At 37.7% G+C, this 13,637-nt stretch overlaps 1 protein-coding gene and 1 non-coding gene across 2 annotated transcripts; one reads left to right on the top strand and one right to left on the bottom strand.

Moving 5' to 3' along the window:
* Positions 1 to 800: 800 nt before the first annotated feature.
* Positions 801 to 3,781, bottom strand: snapc5 (small nuclear RNA activating complex, polypeptide 5). The gene is made up of 4 exons (XM_084734270.1): positions 3,627 to 3,781; positions 2,598 to 2,725; positions 2,427 to 2,507; positions 801 to 1,418 (listed from the first exon to the last, which is right to left on the bottom strand). Exons 2-4 carry the CDS (start codon positions 2,685 to 2,687, stop codon positions 1,218 to 1,220), a joined length of 372 nt encoding a protein of 123 aa, XP_084590396.1. The 5' UTR covers positions 2,688 to 2,725; positions 3,627 to 3,781; the 3' UTR covers positions 801 to 1,217.
* Positions 3,782 to 6,643: 2,862 nt separating this feature from the next.
* Positions 6,644 to 6,715, top strand: trnaw-cca (transfer RNA tryptophan (anticodon CCA)). Its single transcript has one exon. It is a non-coding gene; the product is annotated as a tRNA-Trp (tRNA).
* The last annotated feature ends 6,922 nt before the right edge of the window (positions 6,716 to 13,637 follow it).

Genomic DNA, 13,637 nt, shown 5'->3' with positions numbered 1-13,637 from the left:
AAAATATCAATATGAAGTAGACAAAGCAGTAAAACCCAGTCAACAAAATGTGTGCCAATAAAGTTTTGTGTTGAGTTGGAGTCACTGAGTCACAAGCTAATGAAAAAACTGCAATTCTTTTCTATTCAAATATTTATTGTAATAACTTAATTACATATTAGCAATCAAAATAGATGTGCTACATGAGACCAATTCATTATTTAAGTCAGAATTTCCACTCAACCCAAAGGTACAGTATTGATGTGAAAAACAAAAGCATTTGCATTTTTGTCAGAATTTTCAGCAAAGGTGGCCCACCTTAGTTAGGTGGGCGGGCAAAACCCTGATAAGTTGCTGTTTGCAATAACTGCTCAGCATTGGTTAAGCAAGGAGGAACCTAAACACACTCCATCAACACTAAAAACTGAATCACCCAGTTTAAGAGCTGCCATTCCAATCATTACAATGGATTTGTGATGAAGACAGAGAAATTGACCAAAAAAAAAATAAAATATATATGTCTGCAGTTTTTTTTAATGATGTTTTGAAATTTTGAAAAGCTTCTGCCAGCAGGGCATCAGAATAAAAGTGGGCATAATAAATTAATTCCATTACAGGAGAGACTAGATGATCCTTGCAATTATGTGGAAAAAAATGCATCTATATCTGCAACAGCAAAAATGAAAATATTGGTACATTGGATGTTGGCAAAAATATAATATCATGCATCCTTAATTCATTACATATGAAAAACATCAGTGTATGTTGGGAAGCATGTTGGAGTAGAACTAGAAGAACATTGTAAAAATCAGCCACATGAACCCTATGCAAAACATTTTATTTGTGCTTACAATTATCATTTCTTACAGAATGCATACACACTATTTTCTTATATGGCCCAGCCATACATTTTAATGCTAATCCTCAAAATGCACAATATGTCTAGTAAGCTATAAGCACCTAATAACACTGTCTTACTGCATTTCAGTGAGACAATTCTCACAAAATTTGACACATGAATTCTAACAGAATTTGAAATCTGATGACATGCCTTGAATCAGGCAAAGGAGAGGATACTGTTAGCACCACACGTCAGTACACTGTAACTGTTACTCACTCCATCCAAATAAATTAAACTTCCTAAGTGACAGTACAAAACAGGTGAACAAATAAACACACATCCATGTGGTTCTTCTTCAGTGGTGCAAATATTGAAGCCCCATGAAACACTGAGAATCTCAGTAATCATCGTCATCATCCTCATCAGGCACAAACTCAAGCTCCTGGTCATCTCCTTCATCATCATCATCGCCGTCGTCTTCCTCCTCGTCATCTTCCTCTTCCTCCTCCTCCTCCTCCTCCATATCATAATCTACAGCGGCATTCAGTAGCAGTTTGGTTTGATTTATCTCGCTCTCATCGTCAAGGTTAATATGAACCTGGAACAATGAAAACAAATAATAAACATACAGCACTGCATACCTGTTGGACATTTTTAAATTCAATCTTAAAAGGTGGGAACACAGGGGACAAATTCTGTAAAAATGTCATGACAGTGAAGACGATACAAAACAAAGCTCCAGTCAGAGTGGGAGTGAACATCCATCTGGAGACACACAATGATTAGGTGAAATGCAATTTTTTAAAATCTACAATGTTTAAATAACAAGTCATGTTGGAAAATGGTCTTAAGTCATCTAATATTATGCATTTGGTTTGTCCATGCAGTCGTATGTCTCTGTGAATTGTTTCAATAGGTTTCTGAAAACAACAAACACTTATATGACTCTTGTAACTTCTGACTGAGCATATGAAAACATCTCTTTAACATACCTGGTTGTGCTTTTAAAGTTATCAGTAGCAATTTGAGTTTAGAGCTGATAGAGACCACATGCAATCAACATGAACATGCCTCAGTTTGTTTATTTAAATGCTAGTCTGCTAGTGTGTGTGTGTGTGTGTGTGTGTGTGTGTGTGTGTGTGTGTGTGTGTGTGTGTGTGTGTGTGTGTGTCTCAGCAGAAAGGAGAGACCCTCCTGATTTCAAACAAGCTTTCTGAGAAAAGGCTACATATGTTTCTGAGTTATGTGCATTAAAATAATCAGATTATTAAAATGAACTCAGCAACATTTCTGCTTGAGAAACATGATTACTTGGCTATATATACCTGAGTCAGACTGTATGTAAACTGGGGTTTTAAAGTAATAACATTACCACAACACATGTTAAACAATTTCCTGTCTAAATGCTATTACTCAGTAACCTGTTGTAGTGTGGATGTAACTGTAATCAGTGATGTTGCGCAGGCCTGCAAACTTTAACATCCCCATCAAGACAGCACAGTAGTGTAGTGAAAATTTCAACAAACGATGCTAAGTGAGAATAAACATATTATTGAGAGCGTCTTGTTATGACAGATTATGACCTCTGAGGATTGATGTGATTTACCTCAGTTTCTGTGGCTGAGCGCTGAGAGGCTCCTTCTTCTGTTTGAGCATTAATGATCGACTTCAAGGCCCCTTCTTCAAACTGAAACACACAGAGAAAACTCAATATATATAAAACACAGATAATACAAACTCCAAATACACTTAATACTGTGTGAACTCTCTCACTCACCTTCAACCTGTTCAGCTGGTCTTGTAACATAACCTTGATTTTGAGGAGAGTCTCCTCTTCCTTCTTCAACTCCTGCAGACGGCTGTGCATCTTTACTGGTGCTGCTGCAGTCAGACCATTCCTCAGGACTGGAAAGGATGAGAACAGCAGTCAGGAATACAATATCATGTCAGATGTTATGCTGATTAAATAAGGCAATAGGACTGACAATGTAAACAAGTCGCATCTGCCTTGAGACAGATAGATAGATAGATAGATAGATAGATAGATAGATAGATAGATAGATAGATAGATGATCCCAAATTGGTTGATTCTTGCATTACAGCAGCAAGTTATTACAGCAGCAAGTTATTGCTGCTACAATCCAGGCATTGCAGGTTAACAGTAAATACACGGTAGTATACGAAAACACAGAAAGAGAGAAATATATATTAATAGAAAACTTCCACAACAAGTAACAAAATAATTTGCAATAGCCCCAGAAAAGGCCTTGGTACACCGATACAACGCAAAATCACCTGAATAGCTGTATAAAACACAATATAAAGACTATGCTAGAACACATTACAAACATACTGAAGTATCTACATTTGATAACATACTATAAACATTAAACAACTGGGCAGACTTAAATTGGACAAGTATAACTTAATGAGAAGTCAAGTCAAGTCTGACAGTTCAAACTGTGTGGACTATGACGGGGAAATTTTGCCATTTCATTCTGTTTACGTCCAACCTATTTAGATTTAATTAAACAATATAAGAATTCATCTCCTCTGTAGTCAGCTAAAATGCAAAGAACGTATTTAATATTGCATCATAGCATTGCGTTTATTACATCGATTTACGAGCATATCCGCGTTTAATCTCCACTGCAGTGCAGACTGTGTCAATTAAAAAAAAAAAAAAAAAAAACGTCAACAGATTGTATTGATACTGCTAGCTACGAAAAAAAAACAAGTAGCGGTAGCCCATAATGACAGATAATTTCCGCAGATGAAAGGGTAAACCTCAGTTTAAGACTATTACCTCTGTGTAAAAATTCTGCCTACAGCTCCATATCAACGGCGAAACAGGTGCTAGACAAGGAAACGTGCTCCCCACAGCTATTATTTTCAATACTGATAGATTAGCTGTTGTGCTACAACTACAGCTACTGGCTAAAGTTTTGGTCGTGTGGTTATGAGGTCATATCCGGGTTTAGTGTAACTTTATGTGCTGCGGGAAATTTCACGACTCCGGTCTCGGGAAAGAACTGTATACCAAGTAAGAGTGTCAAAAGTATACGAATAATGACATTTTACGTCAAAGATTTAACTTTGTATTTTTTGTAATTCAAACATTGAAACCACAGAACATCTTTCTTTCTCTTGTAGATTAACTGGGATGATCAAAGTATTCCGACTCCAATTACAGCATATTAAAATATAAAGTTTGGTCTCCAAATGTAGGACAACAAAACGGTTTTTGGGAATAATAATCTAATTATTTGGAGAGTCAAATGCAAAATTGCAAAAGTTGAAAAAGGCCATATATTTTTAAGAATACCTAGGCTATGGATCGACCACACCACCATCACTACCAACGATGTTATTATTATTATTATTATTATTATTATTATTAACAACAATGACAACAATAAAAACACCACTACTACTAGTAGTATTAATAATAATGATATGGAAGAACACATAGATACATCTTATATAAATATGGTCAGAGCAGACTTTAATTAGCTGCAGTAACTCAATTAATAACTGTGGTTCTGGAAAAGGCATTAATGACAAGGTCTCCCACTCATTCATTTACTATTAGAAGGCCCTAAAATTTTAAGAACCTGTTGCCAGAAAGGTAATTGGAGAGAAATGGCTTTACAATTTTTTAAAAGGATATTAATCATACGTTCCGCCGTTTATTTTGTTATTAATCGCAGTTGGTTTATTAAAAGAGAACCACAATCACATATCGATGCCTTTAAACGCAGAAATACGACACTACCGGAGACACCTAAATGCAGCACCAATAGTGGCGGAATTTTGAGTCTGGCGACATCTTGTGTTCAACAACAATAACAGCTTCCTTGCCCTTTCGAAAATTACAGTTTGATAATTATTTTAACAAAATGTGTTTTTCAGACAGTGAGAAAAACAGATCTGCCAATGTGTGTCAGGTAAGTAGCTCAATACAAAGAAGTTAACAAGCTACACTGCAATCGTTTAATACGTTACCTGTTGTCAGTTTGACCAGGTGGACGTGAGTTAGCTAGCTTAGCTAATTAACGTGTATTAAATACAACGATTTCTCCTCTGGTCGGTTATCAATAGCCGTCCTCTCTTCCAAAGAAAGGTTTGAAGTGGCAGGTGTCAACTTTACGGCACTAGGAAGCCTAATTTGTAACAAATGTAGTTCATGGTGTTAGTCTCCCTCATAAAACATTAGGGTCAAACTATTGAAAGGCAAATAGGCCTTAAAAGCTGGGCCTGCTTGCTACTTTACCAGACTGAATGCTGGGTGTAACTGAGCTAATATGCAAGGTGTAAATTTGCCTGCCATGCTGGCCTGACTCCAAAAAGGGTTTTTACTTTATGATTAGCAAGATTTAAAGTGAGATTTGTTTGCACACATGCAATGACAATAGATTTGTTGGAAAAGCAGGTTTATGATAGGAATTACCCTGGTGGAAAAAAAACATGTTTAATTTGATCATAGTAGAGTGCACTTTCAGTCAGGCTAGACTGATCATCAGTATAGTTGTGTATTAATGATTAACTTGACATCTGATGTTTTGGGACAACTGGTTTTGTAGTGAGTATATTTTAGTTGTAATTAAATTGTTGAAAAGCACAATTTACATCTTTTTTAGTATACTTTTATGTGCTAAAGTGGAACAACTTAAAGTATATGTAGTACTCTTGAGGTATATGGCTGTGTGTGTACCAACATACATGTTTTATTATCAATTGAAATGAAAGTTTATCTTGTGCAACTTTTTCACAGCACACTGAAGTACAGCATAAAATTACGTTTTTCTAATAGTGAAATTAAAGTACACTTTAATGAAGCATCCTTTGTGTATTTGAAAGGTAAACTAAGTTGCAAATATAGGTAACATTAAAATGAGTAATTTTGGAATCAAATTAGTAATTTTGTAAACTTTTTAAAAGTTCACCAATGTACATTTTACAATACAATGCACTTCTTTTAAGTACAGTGAATTAATACTTAAAGTATTGCATAATTAGTATATTTCTTTTCAGTACATAGAAGTTGAACTTAATGACAAATGTTCTTTAAAAGTATGCTACTTTGATTTATGCAGAAACTACAAGTATATCTGGAATGATATTTGTGTCCTTAAATTATATTTCTAATGCACTAAAGTATACTACTTTTTTAACCTGAGTTTTAAACTATTTGCATATATGTTAAGGAGAGCTGCAGTCATTTTCATGCTAAAGAAACACCTGCAATTTCCATGTATGCTCAGTTTGACAGTGATGGAGCAGCCCCCTATGTTTATTCAAGTATCTGACCTGCCCCATAAGCAAATATTCAGCGGTCTTTACATTACCTAAAAGGCATGCAAGTCTCCCTTAAACCCCCCCCCCAAACCTCCATTACACCGAAAGGGAGCAAGTAACGTAGATAACAAATTCAGTGAAAACTTAAATAGATCACAGATGGAACTCATTGATGTGAACAAGATCTGAAACGGCTCTTAATCAGTCTTCAAAAAATGTTAGCAGAGCCCATTAGGTTCTTTATAGGATTCCTTGACTAAGTCCATCCAGATGTGTGCATTGATAATCACAGCACGCAGGCACGACTGGAGACTAACAATGGAGCCTGGCCAAAAGGAGAGACATACCTGTCTGTGTTCACACACACACACACACACACACGCACACACGCACACACGCAGACACACACACACACACGAAAACAGAACTGCTATAGGATGTAGGTTCCTTTACTAAACCAGATGCCTTCTATTGGTGTGTTCAACTGATTTGCCACCATGAGTCTTTGTTCAACAGTTCAACTAAGACTCTGTGGCGCAACGGTAGCGCGTCTGACTCCAGATCAGAAGGTTGCGTGTTCAAATCACGTCAGGGTCAAATCTTTCTTCATGAGGAAAAAGCTCTGTGTGACCATGAGATTATAATATATATGTGGATGTTTGTTGGCTGATCCTCTGTGCACTAATTTGTTATTGGAGAACAGTCCTTTTTTCAGCTGATCTGTGAACTATACTCTCTTGATATTTGTGCCTGTATTTTCACTTTGTGAAAATACTGTATGTTGTCTGTATTTCAGGTGAGATGCAGCAGCTTTCCAGAGGAACACAGTGCTGTCACTGAAGATCCAGGAGCCCTCAGAACAGGGCAGGTAATGTGAGCTGAAAAGAAGATGCCCTCATGTCCCTGATAAAAGTTTGATATCAAGTATTTCTGTTAACACTTCTCTGAGCTATGTTACAAACAGGTAAGTGATAATATTTAGGTTTTATAGCACAATTATTTCTGCCAAAATCATTGCACAGTACTGTGCCATACCATGTCTGAATTATTTAAATTTGAAATGTAATTAAACCATCCAGTACATTAGTGACAAATTTATATCATAACAATGAGTTTAAAACTTGTCGCAACATAAACAGCTTATATATTAAAGAAATTGTTTTGTCCCTTTTAATGACAGCGGTTCAACAAAATACTGTAGACGGTATTCAAACTTGAATTGAAAAATTGCTGCTTGGTTTAAAACAAATGCTAATATTTTCAACACAGTACCCCAAAACACCACAGATTATAAGTTATGTGTATATATATGTAAACAAATGTTTGTTAGCATTATTATAATAATCAAGAGTAAAACATCATGGGAGGAAGAGTTTGAGTCCCACCTGGATGATGAAAATGAAAAATCCTATGAGATACATTATAATATTATTTATAGACCACATCAACCCCAGCTAGTTGATGTAAATATAACCTTGCTCTTCTTTATGTCTGAAGTCTAAAAATAGCTGTGATACCTGTTGTTCATTTTATGTGGCTGTCAGTCCAGTGTTGGTACGAGTACATTCTTAGAATTGCTGTGTATGCTGCACTCCCCACAATATTACAAATATGGTTAGACAAAGGGCCCCTGATATTTCAACATGATATGAAAAATATATGTCTTCTTTGCTGTTGGGGAGAATATCATATGCACTGTGAGGCACTCTGGAGGAGTTTGCAAGGTACTGGCCCCTAATAGTAATATACCTGTTACTTGTTTTGTGGTTTTCATTGTATTTTTATCTTAACTGTAGGTCTCTGTATTGTATCACCTCAGTATCAAAATTAGAAATAATAAAACAGAAAATATAGCATCCTGCACGGTTTTCCAAAATACAAAAAAAAATCATGATATTTGAAGTGGAACAAGTCAAGCAGAGATGTTTCTGATGTCTCTGCTTCCTTCGCGTCCTTGCTGGCACTGACGGTGACATGTGAGGGAAATAGTTAAGATTGGAATCCGTTAAATTTGTGTCGGTCAACTAATGGATTAATTGGCTATTCATTACATTACTGTACATACTGTATGTTGTGTTGTGGTATGTGACCATGTACAAGAACATTATTGTTTTAAGAGCCAAGCACATGGGGAGCCTTGGGTGGGTGAAACCAGAGCTGTGTGTCAGTGTACTGGAGACCTTAAGGATTTGGGGGTCAGACGAAAAGGTGCTCTGAGGCCTGCGCCCCACTATCGCAGCTGCCAGCTTCCCAGCACAGACACGAGAGGCCCCACTGTGGCATGAGGGTTTTACTTGGAGCTGGTTTCAGCAGCTCGAAGGTGGCTAATACTGTACAGTTATCACTCTGCTCTTTGAGAGCCACAGTTGCTTTTTCCTTGTCATCACACAGACTCTGTTGCTGCTACATTGCAATTTCTCCCCAATCAAAGCTCTCCTTGGCAGGGCTCGAGCCTGGTGCTGAGGCCTGGTGGCAGCTGAGGCCGGGGCTCAGTGGCCCCGTGTGCTCCTCCGAGTCGTGGTCTGCTATGCTTGTGCAGCGTTTGAAGGTGCTCCCACCGCCTGAGGAATGCAGTGCTGGGCGTGCTGTATGAGGGGCCTCCCAAAAGGGAGAGGAGGAAAGGGGGCGAGGAGGAACACAGAGAGAAAGAAAAAGAAGGGGCGGGGGTGACCTTTGAACAGTGCCTTCAGGAAGTTATGACTCAATTTTCAATCATGGCAGTTAAAACAGAGTAAGAGCATGTAAAGAGAGGAGGGCTGAAAGATGGAGAAGGAGAGTGGGAGTGAAGATCATGATACAGATTGTAAGGTGAGGCCCAGAGAGATAAGATTGTAAAACAGCAGTGGAGGGTTTGTGGAGTCGATGGGGTCTGTGAGTCACCTGGGAATCATTGGTTCTGTTGGAATCCCTGCTGAGGAAAGCCAGATCATGTCCAGCATTGTTTGTCATTTGTCTCTGGTTCAAGAGCAAGGCATCCAGCCTGACAGAACTTTACTCTGAAATTTTACCTGTGTGTGACAGAGTTAAATATTATAAGCTTTATGTTTTACATGACTGTGATGCACTATGCTACTACTACTACTACTACTACTACTACTAATGATAATAATAATAATAATAATAATTATTATTATTATTATAATGATAATGATAATAACTTTATTTATAATAGGATAGGAATTGATAATTGGTTTCAAATTGACCAATCCATTGTTTGCCTCCAAGCATACCAGTCCTTTTTTATCAATGCTGGTATGTTTTTCTGACAGTTGTGCATTGTGAAATAATGACGTCAAACAGCAGCTCTACTCTGCTGGGAGCATGCAACATGAAGGAGCCATGGCAGACAGACTTTTTTCTATTCTGTTTTGACACTGTTAAAACTCAGACATAATAAAACAGTTGACACCAAAAAACTTGTGTAGGCCTACTTTCCACACAGAAATCAATAAAGAATCAGACATATAAGCAAAAGTGATAATGGCATTGGTATCAATAAAATCTTATAAATTCTCATCCCTAATTAAAAACTAAGTTTACAAAGAGCTTTGACAGGCAAACGCAAAAACAAGTTTGACAGAAGGCTGAACAAAAGTAAGACCAAGTGAAGGTGAAGTTGAGTTAAAGTTAAAAGAAGAAGTGTTCGTGTACCCAGCTTTTATGTTTGGGTCTGGCTGGTGAATCGGAGAAGTAAAAAAATTATTAACTGATTGTTTCTCAGCAGTTAAGTACAAATAAACACACCTCACACAGTCTTGCCAGTCATCAGACAGTCCTGCAGCTCATTACTGCATCACCTGATTGTGTCTAAATGTGGCCTAAGGCTGCAAAAGTTGGAGGCGAAAGAGGGACTTTTGGTTTATGTCAGAAAGGAGGGAACTACAGTGGCTGAGTCTAGAGTAAATAAGTGCACTACAGGTCAAGAAATCTATAGAAGGTGAAGGGAAAAGGGGGACGTGGCACCTCCAGGATGTTCCCTCTTAAGCATTACAGTGAGATGTGGACATGAGCCTCAGGCGCCTATGAAAGGAAAGGACTCATGCAGAGATGTGGAGGAGGCTTTGTTTCCAAGGAAACACCTCAACCTTTACGTTTCCTGTCCTGAACTCCCACACACACATATTCATGCAAAGTGGCACGCACACACTCGCAGTGTGACAAATATATTGGAGTTCGTTGATGGTAATCAGCACAATCTTCTGCATCAACATGTTCTCACGAAAGCCAGAAAAGTATGGATGCATACTTTGGTGTTGAATAAGTGGATGTGAATGTGTACTGATACAGATCCATTATGTGGTTAAGAATATGCCTGTAGACACTCACACCCCTTCAGGCAGTATACAGTGCAATGAAACAGATATGTAGTATGTTTATATTTCATGTTATAATTGTTGTGAGTAGAGCTGGATGATATAGCTGATTGCATTTCATTTCTCAATAATTATAAATAATTTTAATGACCTATTTTAAGTAAAGAACAGGAGAAAAAATTTTGAATTTGACTGCCTTTCCTTTAATTTACTATTTATTGAGGCAAACAAACAGACAACTTAATGCCCTTAAAAAAAGCCAAAAAGTTGCCATACTGGTAAGCTGTCCTTTTGTTATTAACAATTTCCAAACACAGTAAAAAATAATACAAAAGTTTAGTGGAATCAACTTCTTTCCTCATTAACTTAATATAAATGTATAGGTTTTATTTATCCAAGTTAATTAAACTACTCTCCACTATTTTCAGAACACTTGAATATGAAGGGAAATCAAATCTGTTTGTCATATGTGTCGGTGTGAACCATAAGTTTATTTAACTAGAACAGTTTATTTGTTTTGAACATTACTAAATTACCTCAACTTGTCTTTTTAACTTCAGTCAACATAAAACTGTAGGGCAGCCTGGACACAACTCATTTACAATTTATGTATGTTTACGTCTGTACTCATTTCCATGCTGTTTCGATGGTGCAACTGAACAACACACCTGTTAAATGATTGGCTGGTTTGTCTGCACACTCCATTTTTAAGGAATACAATAGGCTGTTAATGAGCCAGGGTATATTGTTATGTTCTCTCATTATAGTTTGCATTTAATGCGTTTAAATGAAGTTATTTAATATTTTACTGAGCAGTTTTTGTATTGCTGTTGATGAAGAGTCGATACACTATACACATCACTGTTATTTTCTTGCCCAGGCCTAATAGTGAAAGAAATCATCTGCATGTTAGCGAATGTTTAGAATAATGATCCAGTTTTGAGTTCTTTGCACATTAAAACTTTTCACACTAAATCAGTCACCTGCTTAATCCCAGTTGGGCATGTTGTCACTGCATGGCAGAAGATGATCAATAATAGTTTAATCACCAGATTAACCACAGCAGTGTGGCGTGATCCAGCATGTGTTTTTTGTCCATCAACACTTGCATGAGTTTGCGTGCGTGCCTAGTGTATAGTTAGGTGCCCACTGATGCTCTCCTCATTCATCAAGCAATTGTTGTAAAAGCCAAGCATTACTCTGTGGTCCAACTGGAAAACCTGATCATTGTTGCCGTCAGCATTTTATTATCTGAAGCACTTTATGTACCAGTAGACACTCTTGGTTTTGTGCCCTATTCTTGACAAGCACAAGAAACCGTATTCATCTCATGTTCAGATTTGTTTTCAGTCTGCTAATGTGGCTTTTATTTGGCTTTTTTAGTTAAACTGATCGGTCCAGGGAGGTATGAGCACAGTCAAATTGGAAAGGATGTGCAACATGTTGTGATCCCAGGGAAGTGAAAAAGCAGAGTGACAGAGTGGTGGAGGTCTGGTTCTCAGAAGGACATTAGATGCATGGAAAATTGAAAGGGGGCTAAAAGCGCTGGCAGATCCTGGATGTAAGGCAATCCAGTGTAACCACAGTAAAAGGCGGTTGATTTAGGTCGGGCTAAATCGAGTGAGCTTCTTTATGTCGCAGCCCGGGGAATGCCTCAGATCACGGCATGAGGTTTAGGCCTTGATATGATGTGGTTTGGTCAGGGATGGCAGGAGGGAGTTTGGGGCCGGGGCCAAGGAGAATGCCTCTGTCACAGCTGAAATTTGTAAACTAATTGACCACCCATACACAGCATATCTGTTCCACTGGCCTTTCTCTCAAGACCCACAAACATACCCAGAACTCAAGAACACCTCCACCAGACCAGGCCCACTGACTATAGTGTGATTAATTATATTTTCCCTTTTCCTCTCTCCTTCTCTTTGTTGTTTAGTCTCTCACTCCTCTGAGCCTGCCGTATTGGTCTGTGTAGTTCACCTCCCTTGGTACTCAAAGTTAAACATCCCTGTAATGTCAGACCAGCCAGAAGGAAATCCACTGCATTTTACTTTTCTGCTGTTGTTTTTTTTTCCATAATGATTCATTATTAGCAAGCCTGCAGGGTAATTTTCCTCTATTAGTGAGCCTTTTCAATCTCAAATATCCAACTGCCTGGCTGAAACGTGTTAAAAGATGGTAAGGAGAAAGGTGAAAATAAACAAATCCTTCTGACCCTATTCACCACAACCCAAAACAGTAAAAAATGATGGTGTTGTAAAAGAAGGCTTAGTTTAGCACTGGGCAAAAGGAAGTCTCAGGTGCTGATGCCAATGACAGAGGTCAAATTACAACACAAGGTTAGATTACTTCCATAGACTGACTGCATGATCATGGCACAGCATAGATTAGATATTTCAGGGTAATCTATGATAACGATATTCTTGACAATGTGACAGAATACTGAAAAATATTTTTGGTTCAGAACTCACAATAACTGTTGAGCTCTCCTCATGGGAGTTTTGGCAGTCCTTGTACTCAATCAGTTGATTCTGCTCATAGGGATGCAATGCATGTTTTACATGTTTTTAGGACTGTTTATGGTACATCTTATCTGGACCACTTCTGTTATATTGAAGTTGCTCCCCTTTTTAGAACTCACTCCTTCGCTGTAGAGCTGGTAGCAATGTTACTTTTGCTTTCAGTCCTGCTTGTTGTTGCTGTTTGTAATGATGTGACTTCAGTCAACAAGTTATAATATTGCCATTATCATGATATAAATTTTTTTTGGCTGAAAGATTTTGAAAGAATATCTAAGTCTGATTATTTTGACCGATATTGCTATTGAATATGATCTGTGTTGTTAGAATTTTGACATTATTTTTGACATTTTGTTTGTGTTTGTATTTGACAGATGGCCGTAGCCGACATCACAGCAACCATCATCACCTCAGTCGTATTCACCAACTATAAATTTCGATGTGCACAGGCAAAATCATAAATTGGTGCCTATTGGCAACAGTATAATCGATAATTGTCTGTGTGGGACTATTTGTCATGTTCTAAAAGAAATGCAAGTCAAACATTTGGCTTTTTAAGTTGCAGGTTGGAATGTGTTCCTTTGGGCTCAAACTTGTGGCTGGCATCCCAGTTGTAGTTGGTGAGACTGAGCTGCTCTTATCATTTCATCTAAAGCAAATATTGACTACAGAGGTTTGGGCATTCCTCAC

This window comes from Lutjanus erythropterus, chromosome 13 (genome assembly GCF_056507025.1).
Source record: "Lutjanus erythropterus isolate fLutEry1 chromosome 13, fLutEry1.hap2, whole genome shotgun sequence".
Classification (NCBI taxonomy): domain Eukaryota; kingdom Metazoa; phylum Chordata; class Actinopteri; order Lutjaniformes; family Lutjanidae; genus Lutjanus; species Lutjanus erythropterus.
Note: the sequence above shows the minus strand (reverse complement) of the source record. Positions and strands in the feature narration are given on the sequence as shown.